Source organism: Branchiostoma belcheri, unplaced genomic scaffold, assembly GCF_001625305.1.
Source record: "Branchiostoma belcheri isolate BF01 breed outbred unplaced genomic scaffold, Haploidv18h27 scaffold1, whole genome shotgun sequence".
NCBI lineage: Eukaryota > Metazoa > Chordata > Leptocardii > Amphioxiformes > Branchiostomatidae > Branchiostoma > Branchiostoma belcheri.
In genome coordinates, this window is record NW_017802379.1 from 1,054,335 (window position 1) to 1,074,781 (window position 20,447).

At 43.2% G+C, this 20,447-nt stretch overlaps 3 protein-coding genes across 3 annotated transcripts in view; 2 read left to right on the top strand and 1 right to left on the bottom strand.

Moving 5' to 3' along the window:
- The first annotated feature begins 1,352 nt into the window (after window positions 1-1,352).
- Window positions 1,353-6,214, top strand: LOC109467751 (ATP-binding cassette sub-family B member 9-like). The gene is made up of 10 exons (XM_019765805.1): window positions 1,353-1,970; window positions 2,075-2,192; window positions 2,503-2,633; window positions 3,040-3,245; window positions 3,507-3,704; window positions 4,072-4,200; window positions 4,630-4,818; window positions 5,007-5,180; window positions 5,329-5,625; window positions 5,938-6,214. The coding sequence occupies exons 1-10, from the start codon at window positions 1,361-1,363 to the stop codon at window positions 6,148-6,150; spliced, it is 2,265 nt and encodes a 754-aa protein (XP_019621364.1). The 5' UTR covers window positions 1,353-1,360; the 3' UTR covers window positions 6,151-6,214.
- A 569-nt stretch (window positions 6,215-6,783) lies between these two features.
- LOC109467740 (ATP-binding cassette sub-family B member 9-like) lies at window positions 6,784-12,213 on the top strand. Its single transcript, XM_019765794.1, has 12 exons — window positions 6,784-6,919; window positions 7,186-7,801; window positions 8,046-8,163; window positions 8,460-8,590; window positions 8,772-8,977; window positions 9,211-9,332; window positions 9,583-9,658; window positions 10,195-10,323; window positions 10,674-10,862; window positions 11,038-11,211; window positions 11,352-11,648; window positions 11,955-12,213. Exons 2-12 carry the CDS (start codon window positions 7,192-7,194, stop codon window positions 12,159-12,161), a joined length of 2,259 nt encoding a protein of 752 aa, XP_019621353.1. The 5' UTR covers window positions 6,784-6,919; window positions 7,186-7,191; the 3' UTR covers window positions 12,162-12,213.
- A 96-nt stretch (window positions 12,214-12,309) lies between these two features.
- The window catches only part of LOC109465215 (ATP-binding cassette sub-family B member 9-like), a 14,830-nt gene continuing 6,692 nt past the window's right edge, over window positions 12,310-20,447 (bottom strand). Inside the window, exons 2-12 of the mRNA XM_019762362.1 lie at window positions 19,028-19,676; window positions 18,546-18,660; window positions 18,021-18,151; window positions 17,474-17,679; window positions 17,139-17,260; window positions 16,888-16,963; window positions 16,639-16,767; window positions 16,128-16,316; window positions 15,749-15,922; window positions 15,294-15,590; window positions 12,310-13,785 (exon numbers count right to left, since the gene is read on the bottom strand). Of these exons, the coding sequence (XP_019617921.1) occupies window positions 13,435-13,785; window positions 15,294-15,590; window positions 15,749-15,922; window positions 16,128-16,316; window positions 16,639-16,767; window positions 16,888-16,963; window positions 17,139-17,260; window positions 17,474-17,679; window positions 18,021-18,151; window positions 18,546-18,660; window positions 19,028-19,670 (2,433 nt within the window). The 5' untranslated portion in view covers window positions 19,671-19,676 and the 3' untranslated portion in view covers window positions 12,310-13,434. The remainder of the gene's footprint in view (window positions 13,786-15,293; window positions 15,591-15,748; window positions 15,923-16,127; window positions 16,317-16,638; window positions 16,768-16,887; window positions 16,964-17,138; window positions 17,261-17,473; window positions 17,680-18,020; window positions 18,152-18,545; window positions 18,661-19,027; window positions 19,677-20,447) is intronic.

The following is a 20,447-nucleotide window of genomic DNA, read 5'->3' on the forward strand; positions in this document are numbered from 1 at the left end:
GAGTGGGAGTTTGTGACTCTCTTACTACTTTCTTATATCAAATAGATAAGCTCATTGACTATGATTAAGATGAATTTCCTGTCATTTTCAAAAATCTGAACAGATTACTAGTATAAACAAAAACTGTCAAAGTCTCCTTGTCTGACTGAACTGAAACTGAACCCCTTTTAAAGGGTTTGAAAGGTCATATGTACAGCTCTTAACTTATATCAATAATTATTGATTATTGATACTGTATCGTTTTATTTTCCTTCAGAATATTGCTAATCAAGTTTAAGTGTTAAAGTGGTATATAGGAGTAGAGTTTATAATTACATGTATTGGCATAAGCAGTCTTAAAAGTTTCCTATCTCCTCCAATACCACTATGTTATGTTATGTTATTTGCTTTTGTGGTGCTAATAAACAAACAAACAAACAAACGACCTGTCGAGGTGATTTGTAGAAGTCGCGAAAATGTCCTGTTCTAGTATTTATTAATAGCTACAGCCTAAGTCATTAGCCTATGTTCACACAATCTCTCATTGTCGGACGGGCCGCGGCCGCTAGGCGCGCGATTCAACATTCAGGCCGCCTATGACGTTACTTGGTAACAGACACCACCTGTACAATAGCCCGGCCCAGGTAAAGTGGATCTTCTGGTTCCGCCTGACAGCGCGCGACCACCCGGTCTTTAGCACGCTATTGACAGGGATAACCTCTGACCCAGTAATGTGATGAGCGAACCTGGTTGAACAAGGTAAACACCTCCATGTTGTAGGAGCCGTGTGGCTTAGGACAGGAAACCGAGGTAAGTACTGAATCTGAGTACATGTGCTTTGAAAAACATACATTTTTCTTGAGTATGTGTCTTGTCACTAGCTTGTAAGCTCCCAAGATCACTCAGTTATCCAGGATGTCCTTACTCCTGCGGAAGACGGAACCCCTCCCCTAATAAAACGTGTAAAAGGAGTCTCTTTATTTAGCGACTTACCAACCTGATGAAACTTTTCGCTCGAGGCTTGAGTAACAATTAATTGTAATAGAACTGATATCTTTTTGAAGCTCCTTGGTATACACGAATTTTGAACGGTCGCTGTTCTGTTAACGTTATAACATCATGTACATGCAAATTATTTGAAGACAGGCAAATTATCGGTAACCAAATCACCCAACCGTCACCCGCTTTTTGCCTACCACAAGGCCACCTTGTCATAGCTGGGCGTGTCTTCTGAAGAAAAGTAGTAGATGCAACTTCACGTCTGATGACAGTTTTCAAAATCTTATCCAGTTGCCTGAGTAACTGTATTTCTTGAGTATCCCATTAACTGGATGTCTCAACGATTCATGGACGTATCGCTTGTTATAATTTACAGCTCATAATGGCGGGAAAGATGAGGACCGTTGCTGCTGTCCTACTGTTGTCCTTGGCCGACGTTGCCGTCAACACCATCTTGTACATGAACGGTGCGGGTCTGTACAAGTTCACCTACGACGTCAATTACTTCAGCATCTTCGCGTCTTTGTTGGACATTTGGGCACTAGGGCTGCTGAGAGGATGTGTGACGATTGGTGCTGTCATGTCTGTGCTGTACAACACCAGGGATGCTGTTCCAAGGATGAAGCTGTCAAGGTCGTGGATCGGTGTCATACCAGCTGCTATGTGTGCGTACACTTGTGTCAAGCTTCTGCTGTATTCAGAAAAGGACGCCAAGTTTCCTCACGTACCCTGGTTCTGGGGTTCCTTTGTCGGCAGTGTAGTCGGATGTGCTGTGTTCTACCTAAACTGGACGCTACTGTCAACGATCGTTACCCAGTCTTACCGAAGTATAAACTCAGAGGAAGGGACGGACGAGGAAAGAGAAGGCCTACTTGGAAGTGGAGCGAAAACCAAGTCGATTTTTTCTTCAATGAAGAAGCTGTTCTCTTATTCGAAGCCTGTCATACCGTACTTTCTTGCGGCGACGTCTTTTCTGGTAGGAGGGGCTGTCAGTAAGTATCAAGGAGAACGTACCATTGCCATCTCTTTTTTGCCCATTGTTGTAGATATTCCCTTAAGCTGACAGTCCCTTGTCTTACCTGCCCTTCTCTTCCAGCTGCCACCTTCCTCCCGTTCTACACTGGCCAGGTGATCGACGGGATAGCCAAGATAGAAACGTCACAGGCCAAGTTCACCCACGCCATTGTCATCATGTGCCTTTTAACAGCCTTAACGTAAGAACAAACACTCATTGATTTATTAACTCTGGCCATTGAGGGCTAACCTTGTTGATCTTTAAAAAAAGTGCGTGATTTTGATCGACCATTATGTTTACATTGTGATACTAGTATGTCCAACTCATCGATACGTTTTCACTGATGATTGCACTTGGCAAATTCAAATACGGCTGTAATAAGTGATGCACGTCTCTAAATGTATTAGTACATGCTATTGGGTAGCTTTGTTGCGAAGAAAACTTCAAAAGAAATGTTGATCGGTCTGTCGAGTCAAACATGTAAGTAACCATTACTCTGTGACCTGTAGCTCACTTTTCGATGGGATGCGAACTGGACTGTTTCAAATCACCATGATCAAGCTGAACATCCGGGTCCGAAACCTGCTGTTCCGTTCCCTCACCCGTCAGGAGATTGGATTCTTCGACAGCGTCAAAACTGGTCAGACTTTCACTGTCGTTTATAAAAATCATCCATGTTTTACATGAGAGAAGGTTGAGTGAATACATGTGGAACGATTTTGCTGCTTCAATACTTTTTGCTGGTGTAATTATGATTGGGCATTATGACTAGGCGTGTGTGTGAGCTGTGATATGGTTGCACATTGGCGCTGGCCGCTTCAGAATCGGCTGGAAAGACCTAGAGTAGCTAGAAATTAGGGATGTAGATAGATTACATACCAGGAGAGTCGGTCGGCTAATTACGAGTACAGTTTGCTTATCACATTAGCAGGACCAACTCTCCCGTAATGTCATCTGTCTATTCGGTCAATTTCTGCTCTTTCCAATCGCTTCTTAAGCCTGGTAGAGGATACTTGGCAGCACACATTATTTTCTATTCATCGTAGGGGAAATCACTTCTCGCCTGATCTCCGACACAACCACCAGTACCGAGATGCTTATCCTGAACCTGAAAGTGTTCTGCGCTACCGTGGTGCGCGTGGTGCTTACCGTGGGCTTCATGTTCAAGCTGTCCTGGCGGCTGTCGGTCCTCACTCTCCTGCTCTTCCCTCCCATTGCCGCAGTTGCTAAGGTGTACGGCAGATGTCTGAAGGTGAACTTTCAATATTCTGCGAATGTTTAAGAGCATACATGTGTGTGAAAAGAGCAGACGGACAAACAACTGGTGGGAACCGCAAACTACATTTGAAATCTAGTTGGTTATTCGGTTTTCCTATGATATATGGCTAATTTTAACGAAACGCCGTTCATTGTTTGTGCTTCTGTATCATCAGACTGTGTCACAAACAAAGACAATCTCACTTCCCACTTTTAAATCAATGCGATTTTTTCTGTACCATCCGGTCCTGTACAGAAAGTGGCTAAGGAGATACAGACGTCCTTAGCCAAGGCCAACGATGTTGCTGAGGAGACCTGTGCCAACATGAGGACAGTCCGCAGCTTCGCAAATGAAGACAGAGAGTGTGAGAGATACAATGAGAAACTTCAGGACGCCTACAAGCTGTTCTTTAGGGAGGCATTGCTGCTGGGGAGCTTCATCACGATCGAGAATGTGAGTGTGACATTTTGTGTATGTGCTTCACATTGCCACGACACACTTTTGCACTCATTATCATAATCGGCCTTCATCTGTTTAATATTAAGTAGATTTATCGATAGGTTTAGTGTGTTTAATAGTAGGTTAATCCATACGCACTTTGTCTTATCAGTTGATTTTGAGCACTGGCACAAGTTATGATAACACGCTATGGCAATTGCACAGGCGTTGCTGCTGGAATCTGGTTCTATTCACAACATTTTACAGAAATGCTGTACATGAAAATGCCATTCCAATGAGGTTAAACATCTAACCTACGTTGGTCATACTTAAAGATTGGGTGTCTGTAAGAAAGGGAACTGAGAGGTGTTACCATTTCCAGTTGTTCGCTCTTGTGCAACTCGTGCTGACCTTGTTCTACGGCGGCCATCTTGTGATTGAGACGAAGCTGACAGGAGGGAGCCTGGTGTCCTTCATCCTGTACCAGAATCACCTCAGGGACGCTTTGGAGGTAAGAAAATGTTGTTCATTGATATGTCACTGATCACTCAAAAGCTAGTAGTGCCGGGACTAAGTTTGTCGCAGCTTCTGGGTTACAAGGTTCGTTCAGGTAGTGATGTTCTGTACACCTCCTTGCAGTCTTATTGGTAGGGAATGCACACTTTGGGTGGACGTTACGCCGAAGGTTTAGGAGAGCCATAATAACCCCATCATACTAAAATACAACGGTGATAGTTGGGGTCCACCCCAGTGCGAGTAAAGCTATGCGAACTTTTGCCTCTGAGTTATTCTCGTATCTTATGCCTCACCTAGATCCCAGCATCTCAAGGAATAGTTAATATATGATTATATAGCCTGGGTACAAAGGCTAATTGTTAAATAGACATTTACGATGTGTATTGTCTACATTGCATGTTGTTTGTTTCTTAACCAATACCAGAAGTTGACAGACGTGTACGTACAGCTGATGGTAGCGGTTGGAGCGTCCAAGAAAATCATTGAATACATAGAACGAGAGCCAGAGATTGAAAACGGCGGGAAAATGGCACCTTCGAGACCTGAAGGACATATAGAGTTCAGAAATGTGTCCTTTGCCTACCCATCCCGAAGGAGCGTGCAAGTTTTGAAGGTGGGATATGATGCATAAGTTTTTGGTACTTGAATACAGGTATTCGTGCATAACTTGTATATCTATTTCAGGTATTTGTGCATATAAAGACAAAATGTGTTTGGTCCCATGAAGAACAGCAGCTTAACTGGAGTTATTATAGTACAAAGGTGTCCCGGAGATAAGTTTAACAGTTTTCTTTGCACCAGGATATCTCCTTCAAGGTGTCTCCCGGCGAAGTTGTTGCACTGGTCGGTCCCAGTGGCAGTGGGAAGAGCACCTGTGTCAACCTACTGGAACACTTCTATGAGACCACGTCAGGCCAGGTGCTGCTAGACGGTAACCCCATCATGGCGTATGATCACAAGTTTCTGCACCGAATGGTGAGGCCCTTATCTGTTTTATTATCCCTTCAGTATTAGGGGCTTTAGTGTTATATGTGTTATAATTGTCACTTTAAGCTCAACTCAACAATCTGCGATTTAAAAATACTGGTCTAAACTTGAAATTTGTACCATGGTGTGATTTCAGATAGCTCTGGTAGGACAAGAGCCTGTGCTGTTTGCCCGCTCCATCAAGGACAACATCTCCTATGCCCTGGACAACTGCAGCCTGGAGGAGGTGCAGCAGGTTGCTAGGCAGGCCAACGCCCATCAGTTCATTGCGGAGCTGCCTGAGGGGTACGAGACGGAGACTGGGGAGAAGGGGATGCAGCTGTCGGGGGGACAGAAGCAGAGGGTGGCGATCGCCCGGGCGCTGATCAGGAGACCAGCGGTGCTGCTACTGGACGAGGCCACCAGCGCTTTGGATGCCGAGAGTGAACAAATGGCAAGCTTTGTTTTTGATATAGAACACTGAAGATGAAACACTGAAGATGAAATCAGGATTTTCATGCCAAATCCGTTACAACTTGGATGTATATGACAAAGTAGATGGGTCGTGGACGACGATAGAGCACAACTGATGTACTGTCAACTCAGACTCAGTGCACTGCATCACATAGAAGTACTCAAATGCGTAACAGCTGAATGATCGAAGTAAGTTTGATTTGGTCAGTGATACCGGTAATAAATAAACTCTCCCTACCACAGAAACTTGACTCAAAAGAGTGCTGAAGGGACTATTTTCTTCCCGCTCCAGGTCCAGCAGGCTATCGAAAACCTGCACGGATCCGGCCATACGGTCATCGTCATCGCCCACCGGCTGAGCACTGTGGAGAGGGCTGACCGCATCATCGTCATCGACAAGGGCAGCGTGGTGGAGCAGGGGCGGCACCGGGAGCTGATGCAGCAGGACGGGCTGTACGCTAGGATGGTGCGGCGGGAGATGTTGGGGCTGGACGCGCCCGGATGATGAAAGGACTCATTCGAGTGGAAAGTTAACTTAGGGCTTCTCAGCTCTGAAAACGACTCAGGAAATATATTCTAACATCGAGATGATTAAGTGCTACAGTAACTAAGATACGGTATCTATGCTACAATGTAAAGGAAAACAATGTTAGGGGACGTTTGTAGTCCGTCTGAATGAATGCATATGAATGGTCATTATCATTACAGATCATACACTGGCAGTCTTCAACGGCTGAAGTAGAGTATGATTTACAATGAAAACAATAAAGAAATATGTACTAAAATATTTTGAACCTTACAATGTGCTTGTCTTACTACTTATTTGTTGCGCTAACCCTTTGTTGTTGATTAGGTCTACCAGGTAGGGCAGTGCGCTCCAGATTGGTTCGCCTTTGTTGTGCAAATATCGCATGTCAACGGCTGACTGTAGTGATATATAAAGGTTGTCCTTCTTATCTGCCTGAGGCGTTACTTTGTTTTTGTAACCAACAAGACCAAAGGCCTGGAATCAATCTGGATAGAGAAAGATTATCGGTAACCTATGCTCTACATGGTGCCAAGGCCCCAATTAAAGTAAGTAAGTAAATTACCTCTTGCACAATAGGCAACCGAGGTCACCTGGTCCAGGTAAAGTGGATCTACTCGTTCCGCCTGCCGATGTATAGGGTAACCTCTGACCCTTATAATTAGCGAATCTGGTTGAACAAGACAATCACCTCCTCCATGTTGTAAAAGTCGTCTGTCATACAAGCGAGAGAGAAAAGGATATCGAGGTAAGTATTAAAACCGAGTACTTGTACTTAGAAAATACTACTTATTGGGCCATTTTTCTTTAATGTAGGACTTATCGCCAGCCTGAACCAGGCTCCCAGGGTTGCTGGCAAATAAGCCAAGTAGGTACTGTAAAAAAGCCCAATTAGACTTATTTGCATACCAGGGGAGTAGGCCGGCTAGACATGCTGTTCAGTCAATTTGATCAATTTGTACTTTTGTCTGGATGTTTTTCCTTCATTGACGTATGTCGTCTTGTAATTTCCAGCTCATAATGGCCGGAAAGAGGAGGACCGTTGTTGTTGTTACTCTGCTATCCTTGGCCGACGTTGCCGTCAACACCATCTTGTACATGAACGGTGCGAGTCTGTACAACTTCACGTATGACATAAAGTCTTTTAGCATCTTCGCGTCTTTGTTAGACATTTGGGCACTCGGGCTGCTGAGAGGATGTGTGACGTTTGGTGCTGTCATGTCTGTGCTGTGCAACACCAGAGATGCTGTTCCAAGGATCAGGTTGTCAAGATCGTGGATCGGTGTCTTACCCGCTGCTATGTGTGCGTACACTTGTGTCAAGCTCCTGCTGTATTCAGAAAAGGACGCCAAGTTTCCTCACATACCCTGGTTCTGGGGTTCCTTTGTCGGCAGTGTAGTCGGATGTGCTGTGTTCTACCTAAACTGGACGCTGCTATCAACGATTTGTACCCAGTCATACCGAAGTGTTAACACCGAGGAAGGGACGGACGAGGAAAGAGAACGCCTACTAGGAAGTGGAGCGAAAACAAAATCGATTTTTTCTTCAATGAAGAAACTGTTCTCTTATTCGAAACCTGTCATACCGTACTTTCTTGCGGCGACGTCTTTCCAGATAGGAAGTGCCGTCAGTAAGTATCAAACAGAATGAAGTGTTACTTTTGGCTTGTCTCTTCGCGTGTCTCTGATACATAATACACAATGCAGCATTGCCCTACATGATCCTCATTCATTTTTTTGTGGGGCTGGAAGGGTCGAAAAGATGTATGGGTAAGGGATAAAGTCTGCCATCTCTGACTGGCTTGTTATGTAAATATCCATATCTCAAGTCCCTTCACCTGATAGTCCTGTATCTTACCTGCCCTTCTGTTCCAGCTGACACCTTCCTTCCGCTCTACACTGGTCAGGTGATCGACGGGATAGCCAAAACAGAAACGTCACAGGCCAAGTTTACCCACGCCATTGTCATCATGTGCCTTTTAACAGCCTTAACGTAAGAACAAACACTCATTAAGTCAACTCTGCACATTGAGGGCTCGTCTTATACGCATCGTTCTTATAGAAAGAAATAATAGGACTCCATTTTGATTGATCAGCAGTATGTTTAAGTTTTGATATGCACAGAAAATCGAATCATTGACAAGTTTTTACTTATGACGTAATTTATGCAATGATGACGTATGAACGTCGAATGTCCTGGGTAAGTGTCTTGCCAAGAAAATTTGAAAATAAACGTTGATTTTTCTTTCGAGGCAAACGTGTAACTCTATATTGTGATGTGGTCTGTAGCGCCCTTTTCGATGGCACGTGCATTGGGCTGTTTAATATCACCATGATCAAGCTCAACATCCGGGTCCGAAACCTGCTGTTCCGTTCCCTCACCCGTCAGGAGATCGGCTTCTTCGACAGCGTCAAAACGGGTGAGATTTTCATTGAGTTGTGATATTTGTCTTTTACAGATCAATGTTTTACAACTGCATAGATAAACTATACTGCTCGACAATCGTAGCTGGTACAGTAGGACAGTAAAGCAACACGCCGTAGTCATGTATGGATGATTTGGTCTACATTGCAACACGCATTGTTTTCTATTCAATTTAGGGGAAATCACTTCTCGTCTGGTCTCAGACACAAACACTAGTACAGTGACTCTTGTCAAAAACCTGAAGTTGGTCTGCGCTACCGTGGTGCGCGTGGTGCTTACCGTGGGCTTCATGTTCAAGCTGTCATGGCGGCTGTCGGTCCTGACTCTCCTTCTGTTTCCTCTCATCGCCGCGGTTGCTAAGGCGTACGGCAAATGTCTGAAGGTGAGTTTCAAGAACATACATGTATGTGTGTGAAAAAGAGCCAATGGACAAACACGTGGTGAGAAACACAAAATAAATGCTATTTAGCTCTGTATAACTCTATTTGGTCGTCTATATGTACTGGTGATAAACCGTTCAACCACTTTTACTGAAACCTCTTAGTGTGTTTGTGCTTGTTTGTGCATTTTGGATGAATAGAATTTTATTGTTTTCTCGGTACGCATATTGTACAGAAAGTGGCTAAGGACATACAGACGTCGTTAGCCAAGGCCAACGATGTGGCTGAGGAGACGTGTGCCAACATGAGGACAGTCCGCAGTTTTGCAAATGAAGACAAAGAGTGTGAGAGATACAGGTTGGTGACAAAAAGAGATCTGATCTAGTAACGAATATTATCAAAAGTGAGTTTGGTACCAGCTGTCCTTGGTGCTGAATCCATGGTGTCGTGTCTGTGTGTGCTTGTAAATCGCGTTTGCAGGGCACACATGTCGGTATATGATGGTACACGACAGTACAATCTACTGACAAAGAGTATTTTTCATGCCTGTGCGACTGATGAACAAAACTTAATGTTCCTGACAACCACTTCGTTACTCAACCCACAGTGAGAGACTTCAGGACGTTTACAAGCTGTTCGTCAGGGAGGCATTGCTGTTAGGGAGCTTCGCCACGATCGAGCATGTGAGTCCGAAATTTTGTGTGCTTCAAATTGCCATGGCTATAGGTGCTGTTTACATCTTAATACAATAGTAGCCACTACACACTTTCGTACTCATCATCATAATCGGCCTCTGTCTGTTTAAGTAGATGATCGATGCGCACTGTGTCTCGTCAGTTGAACACGGCCATAAGTGAACACAAAACACTATGATAATTGTGCTTTAAGAGCACACAGGTGTTGCTGTTGGAATCTGGTTCGATTCACAACATCGCAGAAATGTTATACTGCATCATCACCATCAGTCGACCGTATTGGTCGGGGTTACGGGGTGATATACCCTTTCGTTAGCTTAGTACAAGACGGGGAACGCTAGGCCTACGTCCGTGTGATTTGAAGTGAATCACGATCTCCATACGATTTAAATCCAATCGCACACTGTTGGAAGTATTATAATTTGAGATGAAGGAACAAAATATTGATCGTGGAACAAAATATTTCTGTTATTAAGATAATGGTGTTTCTACGAAATTAAAATGCGAAGTTTTTCCACGTCCAGCTGTTCTCCCTTACGCAACTCGTGCTGACCTTGTTCTACGGCGGCCATCTTGTGATTGCGACGAATCTGACAGGAGGGAGCCTGGTATCCTTTATACTGTACCAGAAGCACCTCAAGGGCTCCTTGGAGGTAAGGAAATATCCGTATTGTACAGCGATATGTTCAAAGGCTACATTGCTAGTAGTTTATGGCTCATTCTAGTAGCAGTCTGGCTCATGAGTCACAAGCTAGCCCGAGACACACCTCTTTGCACCCTCCTGATAGGGGATGCACACTTTAAATATATTATGCCTAGCCTGTCTCTGAGGAGAACCACCTCCACCATACATATTGCGAGTGAAACCATGTGGAACGTTTGCTCTTATTCTTATGATGTGGTAGTGATATTTCTCACCTAGGTCCCAGAAACTGAGGTAATTGTTAAAATGTGTAGTGACTGATTGTTTACATGTTGTTTGCTTTTTTTTCATACTAAACAGAAGATGGCAAACGTGTACGTAGAGCTGATGGTAGCAGTTGGAGCGTCCAAGAAAATCATTGAATACATAGAACGCGAGCCAGAGATTGAAAACGGCGGGAAAATGGTACCTTCGAAACCTGAAGGACAAATAGAGTTCAGAAACGTGTCCTTTGCCTACCCATCCCGAAGGAGCGTGCAAGTTTTGAAGGTAGGATATGAAGCATAGCTTTAAAAGCTCAATACAGGTATTCGTGCATAAGAGAAAATGGGAGTACACTAAGTTTGATAGACTCGAAGAATGTCCATGAAGAACATAGGGTTAACAGGAGTAATTATAGTACAAAGGTGTCGCCGAGATAACTTTAAACTTTTTTTTGTGCCAGGATATCTCCTTCCATGTGTCTCCCGGCGAAGTTGTTGCCCTGGTCGGCCCCAGTGGCAGTGGAAAGAGCACCTGTGTCAACCTGCTGGAACACTTCTATGAGACCACGTCAGGCCAGGTGCTGCTAGACGGTAACCCCATCATGGCGTATGATCACAAGTTTCTGCACCGAATGGTGAGGCCCTTATCTGTTTTATTATCCCTTCAGTCTTAGGGGATTCATTGAATGTTTTATTATCATCACTTTAAGCTCAACGATCTATGATTATAAAATACTGGATCTAAACTTGAACTGGTACCATGGTGTCATTTCAGATTGCTCTGGTAGGACAAGAGCCAGTGTTGTTTGCCCGCTCCATCAAGGACAACATCTCCTATGCCCTGGACAACTGCAGCTTGGAGGAGGTGCAGCAGGTTGCTAGGCAGGCCAACGCCCATCAGTTCATTGCGGAGCTGCCTGAGGGGTACGAGACGGAGACTGGGGAGAAGGGGATGCAGCTGTCGGGGGGACAGAAGCAGAGGGTGGCGATCGCCCGGGCGCTGATCAGGAGACCAGCGGTGCTGCTACTGGACGAGGCCACCAGCGCTTTGGATGCCGAGAGTGAACAAATGGCAAGATTTTTTCATACAAAACACTGAAGATGAAACACTGAAGATGAAATCAGGATTTTCATGCCAAATCCGTTACAACTGGGATGTATATGACAAAGTAGATGGGTCGTGGACGACGATAGAGCACAACTAATGTACTGTCAACTCATCTTTTAGACTCAGTGCACTGCATCACATAGAAGTACTCATTCATATTTTAGTTGAATGATCGAAGTAAGTTTGTGGTACCGGTGATAAAGAAACTCTCCCTACAACAGAAACTTGACTCAGAAGAGTGCTTAAAGGACCATTTTCTTTCCGCTCCAGGTCCAACAGGCTATCGAAAACCTGCACGGACATACGGTCATCGTCATCGCCCACCGTCTGAGCACCGTGGAGAGGGCTGACCGCATCATCGTCATCGACAAGGGCAGCGTGGTGGAGCAGGGGCGGCACCGGGAGCTGATGCAGCAGGAAGGGCTGTACGCTAGGATGGTGCGGCGGGAGATGTTGGGGCTGGACGCGCCCGGCTGATGAAAGTAATTTGCTGGTAGTTAGCTGGTCTGTTACGCCGTAGACCGGCGGTTATGCCGGCTATACAGATCTCCAAGCATATCTTTTGGTGGTCACAAAGGCAGTATCAAATTGGCCAGGCTGTATCCATTAGCCGAACAGTTACCATTTCTTCGGTGGCGAAATGCTAACTGTCTGGCCAATGAAGAATACAGCCTGGCCAATTTGCTACCGTGTCTTTGCGGCCCCCGAAAGATCTGCTTGGAGATTACTGGTAGATGAAAGGACTCTTCCAGCGGAAAGTAAACCTAGGGCTTTTCAGCCCTCAAAACGACTCATCAGTGTGAACTGTGACATCGAGATGATTAAGTGCTACTAAGATACGGCAGCTATACTACCAGGAAAACAATGTTAGGGGATGCTTGCACCTTGGTCTGTAGATAAAGTTTCAGGAATTACTTGGTAATTCTACTGACGTAATTACGCTCCTTGCAAGCCATCTGACTGATTGGCTCTACTAGAGGAGGGGGACAATTATATATGTAGCCCCTGGTAGTGAGAGATAGTCACAGACTTGCACGTACATGTATGTGGCAATGATGTACAACAAACAAGTTGTAGAAAATTAAAGTCAGTCACTGCAAGTCTGGGTGTCTGCTGTGTGACAAAAAATAGTCCTTTATTGTTTGTGTTTCTCTGACAACATCACCCATCCTTCCACATACTAGCAATACACCTTTTCTAAATGCAACCATTTCCAAAAGCTCCATGGTTATACTTACCATCCTATATAGGAGGTTCAATAATAGAAGTCGTGTAGACACATGTAGGTAGCATGGTCTGCCTACGCAATAACAGTAAAATGTTTTATCTTGTTAAGATTTCGAGTCCATGTAGGATAAATTCATTGCACAGCTCCGGTCAACTTATATATATCCTATCCTCTTTCTTTGCAAAAACTGACCACAACTCAATTCAAAAACATTTGACACACAGTCACTGAAGTTTGTTTAAGACACTGCATAAATATCACCATCACAAATCTCATTACGGATAAACAATATGGTTTACCTGAGAAGCAAAAATAGAAGATAATGTAGATAATAGATAATAGAAGATATCACATGAACAGTCCACCTAATATAAAACTTATAGTAAATACCAACTCTTACATGTACTTCTGCCTAAACGTGTACGGTTTCACTGAGAAGCAATAATAATAAAAAATATCATGATGTCCACACTAAATAGTCCATCTGAGATAAAAATTGTAAATCTCCCTTCTTGCTCCTACTTAAACTCTTATTGCAACATCTGATCCAGAACTGTCTGAATCTGAGTCTGAATCTGAGCTCGAACCACTTTTCAACCGACCACGACTGGCCTTCATCGACCCATACTGGCTGTTGGCTGTCGGTTCTGCCTCTGCTGTACTGTCCTCCTCCTTGCTGTCCAAGCCGAGTAGCTGTCGCTGGACCAGCTTGGCGTACAGCCCGTCCTGCTGCATCAGCTCCCGGTGCCGCCCCTGCTCCACCACGCTGCCCCTGTCGATGACAATGATGCGGTCAGCCCTCTCCACGGTGCTCAGCCGGTGGGCGATGAGGATGACCGTGTGTCCGTGCAGGTTTTGGATAGCCTGCTGGACCTGTAATAAGACATTTTGATGTGATGGTAAAGTTTAACTTTGATCCAACACAAAAGGGAACTCACCCTAAATCCCTAACTCACCTAATATCTTCAGTTTGAGATATAATTTAGATAATAAAGATAGCCTTTCGTGTTTTTTTACAATAACAATGAATAAGACTTTGTCCCTGATGTAAAGAATGTAGAACACCTATTGATAAAGTTTAACACAAGTTCAAGTTAAAAAGTACCCAAGATATGCGGCTATTCCGAGATCAGGGTGCGCCAATGGCATCGTGCATCGTTATGTCAATCTTACTCTGTATTTATCGCATTCTGTTGACATTTATCTAAACTTGTTATACTAGTACAGTTATTTTCCAGACAATCAGGAAGAGATTTGGTGTTAAGATGTTTAAAACTTATGCTATGGCCAATTTAAGACCAGAAATTGGCATAAAATCTACGTTATGCTGTTGCACTTGAAAAATGCCAGTTTTTGAAATATGCTTTTAAGTAATTTGGGAACAAAAAAATGGAATGAAAAGATTTGCAATATGTTCAGACATGCTCAGTCTGATATGTTTTGCAAAAAACCTGATGATGATTGGAAATTTCTCTTTTCTAGAGCGCATTTATCAATATGTTGTACACGTTATGTAAAATTCATAAATTAACACATTGCAATTAACTTATCTCCCTGTACTAAAAAGGATGGTGATAGAACTGGCCATTTTGCATGTTATGCAAGGTACATCCATATATGACACAAAACATGTGTTTTTATGTTGCTTGTCCTTTGGGTTAATATGGCTGATGGCTTACAGTTACCTGTCTTTTTTGTCCGAGAAAATGTGTAGTGTCCGTTGCTCGGTAATAACTTAAAATAGAAAAGCTGTGGGTGCATATGATTTCAGGTTTTGAAACAGCTAAAGATGCTGACTTAAAACACAGTAGCTATTTCAGTCTATTGCTGTAATTATATGAAATAATGTCAAAAAACCTCAAGGGTGTAGTGTCCGTTGCCATGTAGTGTCCGTTGCCAAGTATACCATATAGGTACATTAATTACACTTTGTTGCAATTTTGAAGTAATTTTGTCATTTATGTTATTTCTGTAGCATTTTGTCAACCCCTTAATGACAGGTCTTGCAAGATTTGGTGTTCTTGTCATGTACTTGAGCGGCCAGATGTGGCCGGCAACGGACACTACAGCTTAGCTGTAGTGTCCGTTGCCGGCCACATCTGAAATGAGTGGGCTAAAGTTTGGAAGAGCACAACTTTTGAACTGAACGTCTCTATCCAAAAATTTAAAAAGTGCAATGTATGGCAACACCTCTAGATCGATTTTCTGCACTAAAAGTAGAAAAATATAAAACTTGAAAAATTGGCCCAAGTGCAACCCTTTGGCGCACCCTGATCTCGGAATAGCCGTCGGTGAAATTTCATTTTGGGACCACCGAAAGCTAGACTTGGCCTGGAATAATACTTGAAGAAGTCTATGACTATGAGCTTCTTTTTACTCACCAAGTGTTCACTCTCGGCATCCAAAGCGCTGGTGGCCTCGTCCAGTAGCAGCACCGCTGGTCTCCTGATCAGCGCCCGGGCGATCGCCACCCTCTGCTTCTGTCCCCCCGACAGCTGCATCCCCTTCTCCCCAGTCTCCGTCTCGTACCCCTCAGGCAGCTCCGCGATGAACTGATGGGCGTTGGCCTGCCTAGCAACCTGCTGCACCTCCTCCAGGCTGCAGTTGTTCAGGGCGTAGGAGATGTTGTCCTTGATGGAGCGGGCAAACAGCACCGGCTCTTGTCCTACCAGAGCAATCTGAAATGACACCATGCATGGTACCAATTTCAAGTTTACACTGGTATTTTTAAATCGCAGATTGTTGAGTTGAGTTCACAGTGACAATTATAACACATATAACACGGAAGCCCCTAATACTGAAGGGATAATAAAACAGGTAAGGGAATAGACCTCACCATTCGGTGCAGAAACTTGTGATCATACGCCATGATGGGGTTACCGTCTAGCAGCACCTGGCCTGACGTGGTCTCATAGAAGTGTTCCAGCAGGTTGACACAGGTGCTCTTCCCACTGCCACTGGGGCCAACCAGGGCAACAACTTCGCCAGGAGACACCTCAAAAGAAACATCCTACAATGCATACAAAAATACAATATGGTCACTGGACTAACAACGTAACCCTAAAGCTAATGCTAACCCTTTGTCAAAACATAGGCATGTCTGTGCTAAAATAATAATAAAAACACTGCCAACAATGTTTACGTAGCTGTAAGGTGTAACAGTAACTACACCAACAGATTAACTGTAAATGCATGTAAAATGCTTTAAGTTTTACCTTTAAAACTGGAATATCTTTCCTAGCTGGGTAGGCAAAGCACACATCTTTGAACTCTATGTGTCCTTCCAGCTTGTCAGGTGCCAGTAAACCATTGTTCTGCACCTCAGGCTTGCGATCAATGTACTCAAAAACCTTCTCTGATGCCCCAACTGCTTGCATGAGACCAGTGTAGACAGATCCCATGTCCTGTTTAAAAAATACAAAAAGAACTTGCTGTTGCTGATCATGTTTAATTGCATCTGCCAAATGTTTCTGTACTGAGTGGTTTATAAACAAGAAGAAATCTGGATATAAAATATGACTATTATGGTCTATGCCTCATACAACTCATGGTCATTGTCATTGTATGGTCAGTGTTATTAGCTCTCTGAGATATTACTCTAGCTATCTAGTGACAGAGCAGAGCGGTCCAACACAAAATGAATATAGCTATACAGGCTCAACTCTGATCTCTCCTATAACCAGGACTTTCCTAGTCCTGCACTACAGTTGTACAAATGTACTATACCTCTATAGCATCTCCCAGCTCCATTTGGTACAGTATGAAGGACACCAGGTTCCCTCCTGTAAGTCTGTTTGTGATGACAAGATGGCCACCATAGTACAGGGTCAACACCACCATGGCAAGCTCCAGAGTCTGTAGGTTCACATGGGGGACGTTTCTGTTAACATCAGATCAAAATCCTTCATGGCAAAGAAACACAAAGTGTATGACTAATTGAAACAAGTCTTAAAAGTCATCTAACATTATTCTTACATGTGTTGTCATTGAGTAGCCTCCGTAGGCAAGGGCCTCCTTGATATTAAGTTTATAGGTAGCCTTCAGCTTTTCTCTGTGAAAAAATATAGACACAACAGGTTAGTTCTCATATTTGATCAATTTGATCAAAATAACTCTACTGTTGACATGCTTACCTAACGTGACAAACACACAGACATGTCCCAAAATAAATTACTTCACTCCCTCCCTTAAATTGTATTAAGTGTACATCTGCTTCTGATGTATACCTGTATCTGTCACACTCCCCATTCTCATGTGCAAAGCTGCGAACTGTCCTCAAAGATGCAACTGTCTCCTCTGCTACCTCGTTTGCTCTGGCAAGGGAGTCCTGTACAGCCTTGGATAATTTCTGCACAAAGAAAAGCAGAAGAGTTTTAACCAATTGTTCTTCAGTAGCTAATGATAAGGTTTTCCAAGTCTTTATTTTAACAAGAGCTCTAGAATCCTTCACAGACAGAGAGAAGCTGGAGACAGAGAGGAATAGATGATTCTCTACACAACATACATGTATCTGTAGCAATGTTTTGAAAGCTTATAACCTTAGCTTAAAACATCATCTTACCTTAAAGTACTTTCCATAGATTTTGGACACACCAGCAACAACAGGGACAATCACTAACGTGAAGATGGTGAGTTGCCATGACAACTTGAACATGAAGAAGAGGGTGCCTGCTCCTCTCACAAAGCTCCGAAGGAAAATGTTCAGGTTCAGGGACAGCATGTCAGACATGGTGGAGGTGTCAGAGGTCAACCGAGATGTGATGTCGCCTGGAAAAAGTCACACAGTCAGTTTGTTTTTCTCATTACAAAATAGAAATTATTATAAATGCTGAGCTGAAATATCAAGGCAAAAACAGAATCTGGGGCTTGGGTGGATGTCTTTGCCTAATGGTACACAAAGATTCATTGACAAGTTTTCCTTCTACATGTATTTTGATTTTGATGTCAAAATTTACTGTACACACAATATCAAAGCAGATACCAAAGAGACATAGCATTTGGGGTTCAAAAATCCAAAAGCTGAATTTTCTTTTCATCCTTTAGGTTAAACCAACGAGCTGATTTAACCTCCTTGGTTAATCTGTGACAAGTACTGGTTGTACATTTACCTGTTTTTACGCTGTCGAAGAAGCCTATCTCCTGTTGGGTGACAGACTTGAAGAGGAGGTTGCGTAGTCGTATGTTCAGTCTGGCCATACAGACGGAGAACAGACCACCCCTCAGACCTGCACACACACCACTGGAACCATCAATCAATGTTAGTCAGTAAGTACAGACATAGGTCAGCTAAAGAGGCTGAGGTACAGAAACTAAACACGGGTATATAAGTCAAGAGGCTGAAGCTTAAGTGTCTGGCTACTAGTATTGTTGTGCAATCATCATCTTTTGGTAGCAAAATGGTACAAATGGCCACACTATCTTAAACTTGTAACTTGTATCTTTAAAATCTCCATTTATACACTCAGCATGGCAATGCAATCTATGACAGGCTTTTGAGGCCATTAGATTGACTTGAATGAGAGAGATTTGTCAATGCTTATAAAATATAGGTTAAATGTTTATAGACAAGATTACAAGGAGTAGGGAAGCACCAAATGGCATAATCTTGTATATGTTGTGTAAAGTTTATTGACCTTGTTATGGACAGCAGTGTCATGATGATGATGGCTCGGGTGAACTTTTCCTGTGACTTCTCAATGGCTATCCCATCAATCACCTGGCCAGTGTAGTAAGGCTCAAAGATGTCACCTGCAGGGAACAAACAAATCATCAGTCAGCACTTCTAGAATCCTGCACAACTCAGGAAACTGTGGTATAAAATAACTGTAATTGGAGAAAAAGTAAGATCGTCTGTTGAAATGTTAAAAAAGGGCTAATTTGACTGAGAATGAAGCTCCAAAACAGTCAACATGAGACAAGAGTACATATTCATCCTTGAATGCTTCAACTAGTCTTTTGGCTAGCTTTCTTATGCTGTTAAGAAAATCCCTGTAATTATGATGTACAAAAAGGAAGTAAAGATGATAAAGCAAGACAATCTTACACAAATCTTGACTCTCATACACTGAGCATAATAAAAGTGATTGTTTATATGAAAAGCTCCTGTCATACTTACTAACAGCAGCTCCAAGCAGAAAGGCGGTGGCTGTGAGGAGGTACGGCAGGTCAGGTTTGGAGTAAGACATCAATTTCAACACAGCAGACTTGCCATCTTCATCTTTTTCTTTCTTCCTCTTTTTCTTCTTGTCATTTGGTTCTTCATCCCCAACTAGGCCTTTTATTTCTTCCTCTGTTCCCTCCTCCTTGTTCACGCTTAAGTATGGCTTTGTACTGATCTTAGAAAGTAAAATCCAGTTGAAGTAAAATACAACACATCCCACTAGACTCCCTCCAAACTGTGCCCAGAACCACAGTTTGGGCAGAATGTCCTCTTCCTTCTCAGCATACAGCAGCAGCTTCGTCACGGTGTACGCAAAGACAGCGGCTGGATACATGCTGACCCAGGACTGTGACAGCTTGATCCTCGGAACAGCATCCTGTGTGTTGCACAGCACTGACAGGACAGCTCCGAGCATCACACACACCCTGAGTACCCCCAGCACCCAGGTGTCGAACATGGAGGTAAACATGCTGAAGAAGTTGATGCCGTACATGAACTTGTACACGTCCACACCGTGCATGTAGAAGACTGTGTTAGCAGCGAGGTCGGCAAGTGTTAGCAGCATGACAACTGCAACAGTCTTTCCCTTTCCTGCCATTCTGGGCTGAAACAAGTGAATGGATACCTATAATTACTTATTTATTCAATTTTTTAGATGTTTGACCAATTACCAATGCAGCCTTTACGATTACAAGTTTAACAGCTTATATATAGGAACAATCCAGTTCTAGGTACTAGTAGTAGTATGATCCTCTCTGGGCCTTTCAACACATTACAATATTTGTAGTAAAGAGCTTGGTTGATTGTTATTTGCACATATCATTGTTTGTATGTATGTCTGCAAGGTATGTTGATTATTTGGAAAAATGAATAAAGAAAGAAACTTCCATTGGTGAATTATTCTACAACGAGTCTGAATCATCATCATTGTCGAAACATTGAAACAGTTGCATCGGATTTAACACTCCTGATCATCCAACTGGAACCACATACATGCGATGAATCAAGGAGGATTCCTGAGCTTTTCAGGTGAAATTTCTTTTCATCAAGGATTGATTGATTGTTCATCAATCATAACTAGAGGTCGAAGATCTCATGTCTTCGTCAGAGGTACATCGTTCTAGAGAAATTAACATGCGTATTCTTCACTCTTTTTAATAATCAATTTGGTCTAAAGAACAAAAGAATCTCTGTACTATTTTTATGGTACAGAACACCCTGAAACGGTTTGCCGCAGATTATACAGATGCGTCGTCACCCCTCCCCTACGTTATTTGAGTTTGGACTGTTACTGGAAAAAAAAACGTTCAAGAAATTCTTACTGTGTTGAAAGTGTCACGACAGTGCCGCAAAATATAATAAGAGAAGATGTTAT

Coding starts and splice junctions, on each gene's coding strand:
- LOC109467751 (XM_019765805.1), top strand. CDS start 1,361: ATGGCGGGAAAGATGAGGACCGTTGCTGCTGTCCTACTGTTGTCCTTG. Junction 4,201..4,629: donor ACCTCAGGGACGCTTTGGAG/GTAAGAAAATGT, acceptor AACCAATACCAG/AAGTTGACAGACGTGTACGT. Junction 5,626..5,937: donor ATGCCGAGAGTGAACAAATG/GCAAGCTTTGTT, acceptor TTCCCGCTCCAG/GTCCAGCAGGCTATCGAAAA.
- LOC109467740 (XM_019765794.1), top strand. CDS start 7,192: ATGGCCGGAAAGAGGAGGACCGTTGTTGTTGTTACTCTGCTATCCTTG. Junction 9,333..9,582: donor AAAGAGTGTGAGAGATACAG/GTTGGTGACAAA, acceptor CTCAACCCACAG/TGAGAGACTTCAGGACGTTT. Junction 10,324..10,673: donor ACCTCAAGGGCTCCTTGGAG/GTAAGGAAATAT, acceptor CATACTAAACAG/AAGATGGCAAACGTGTACGT.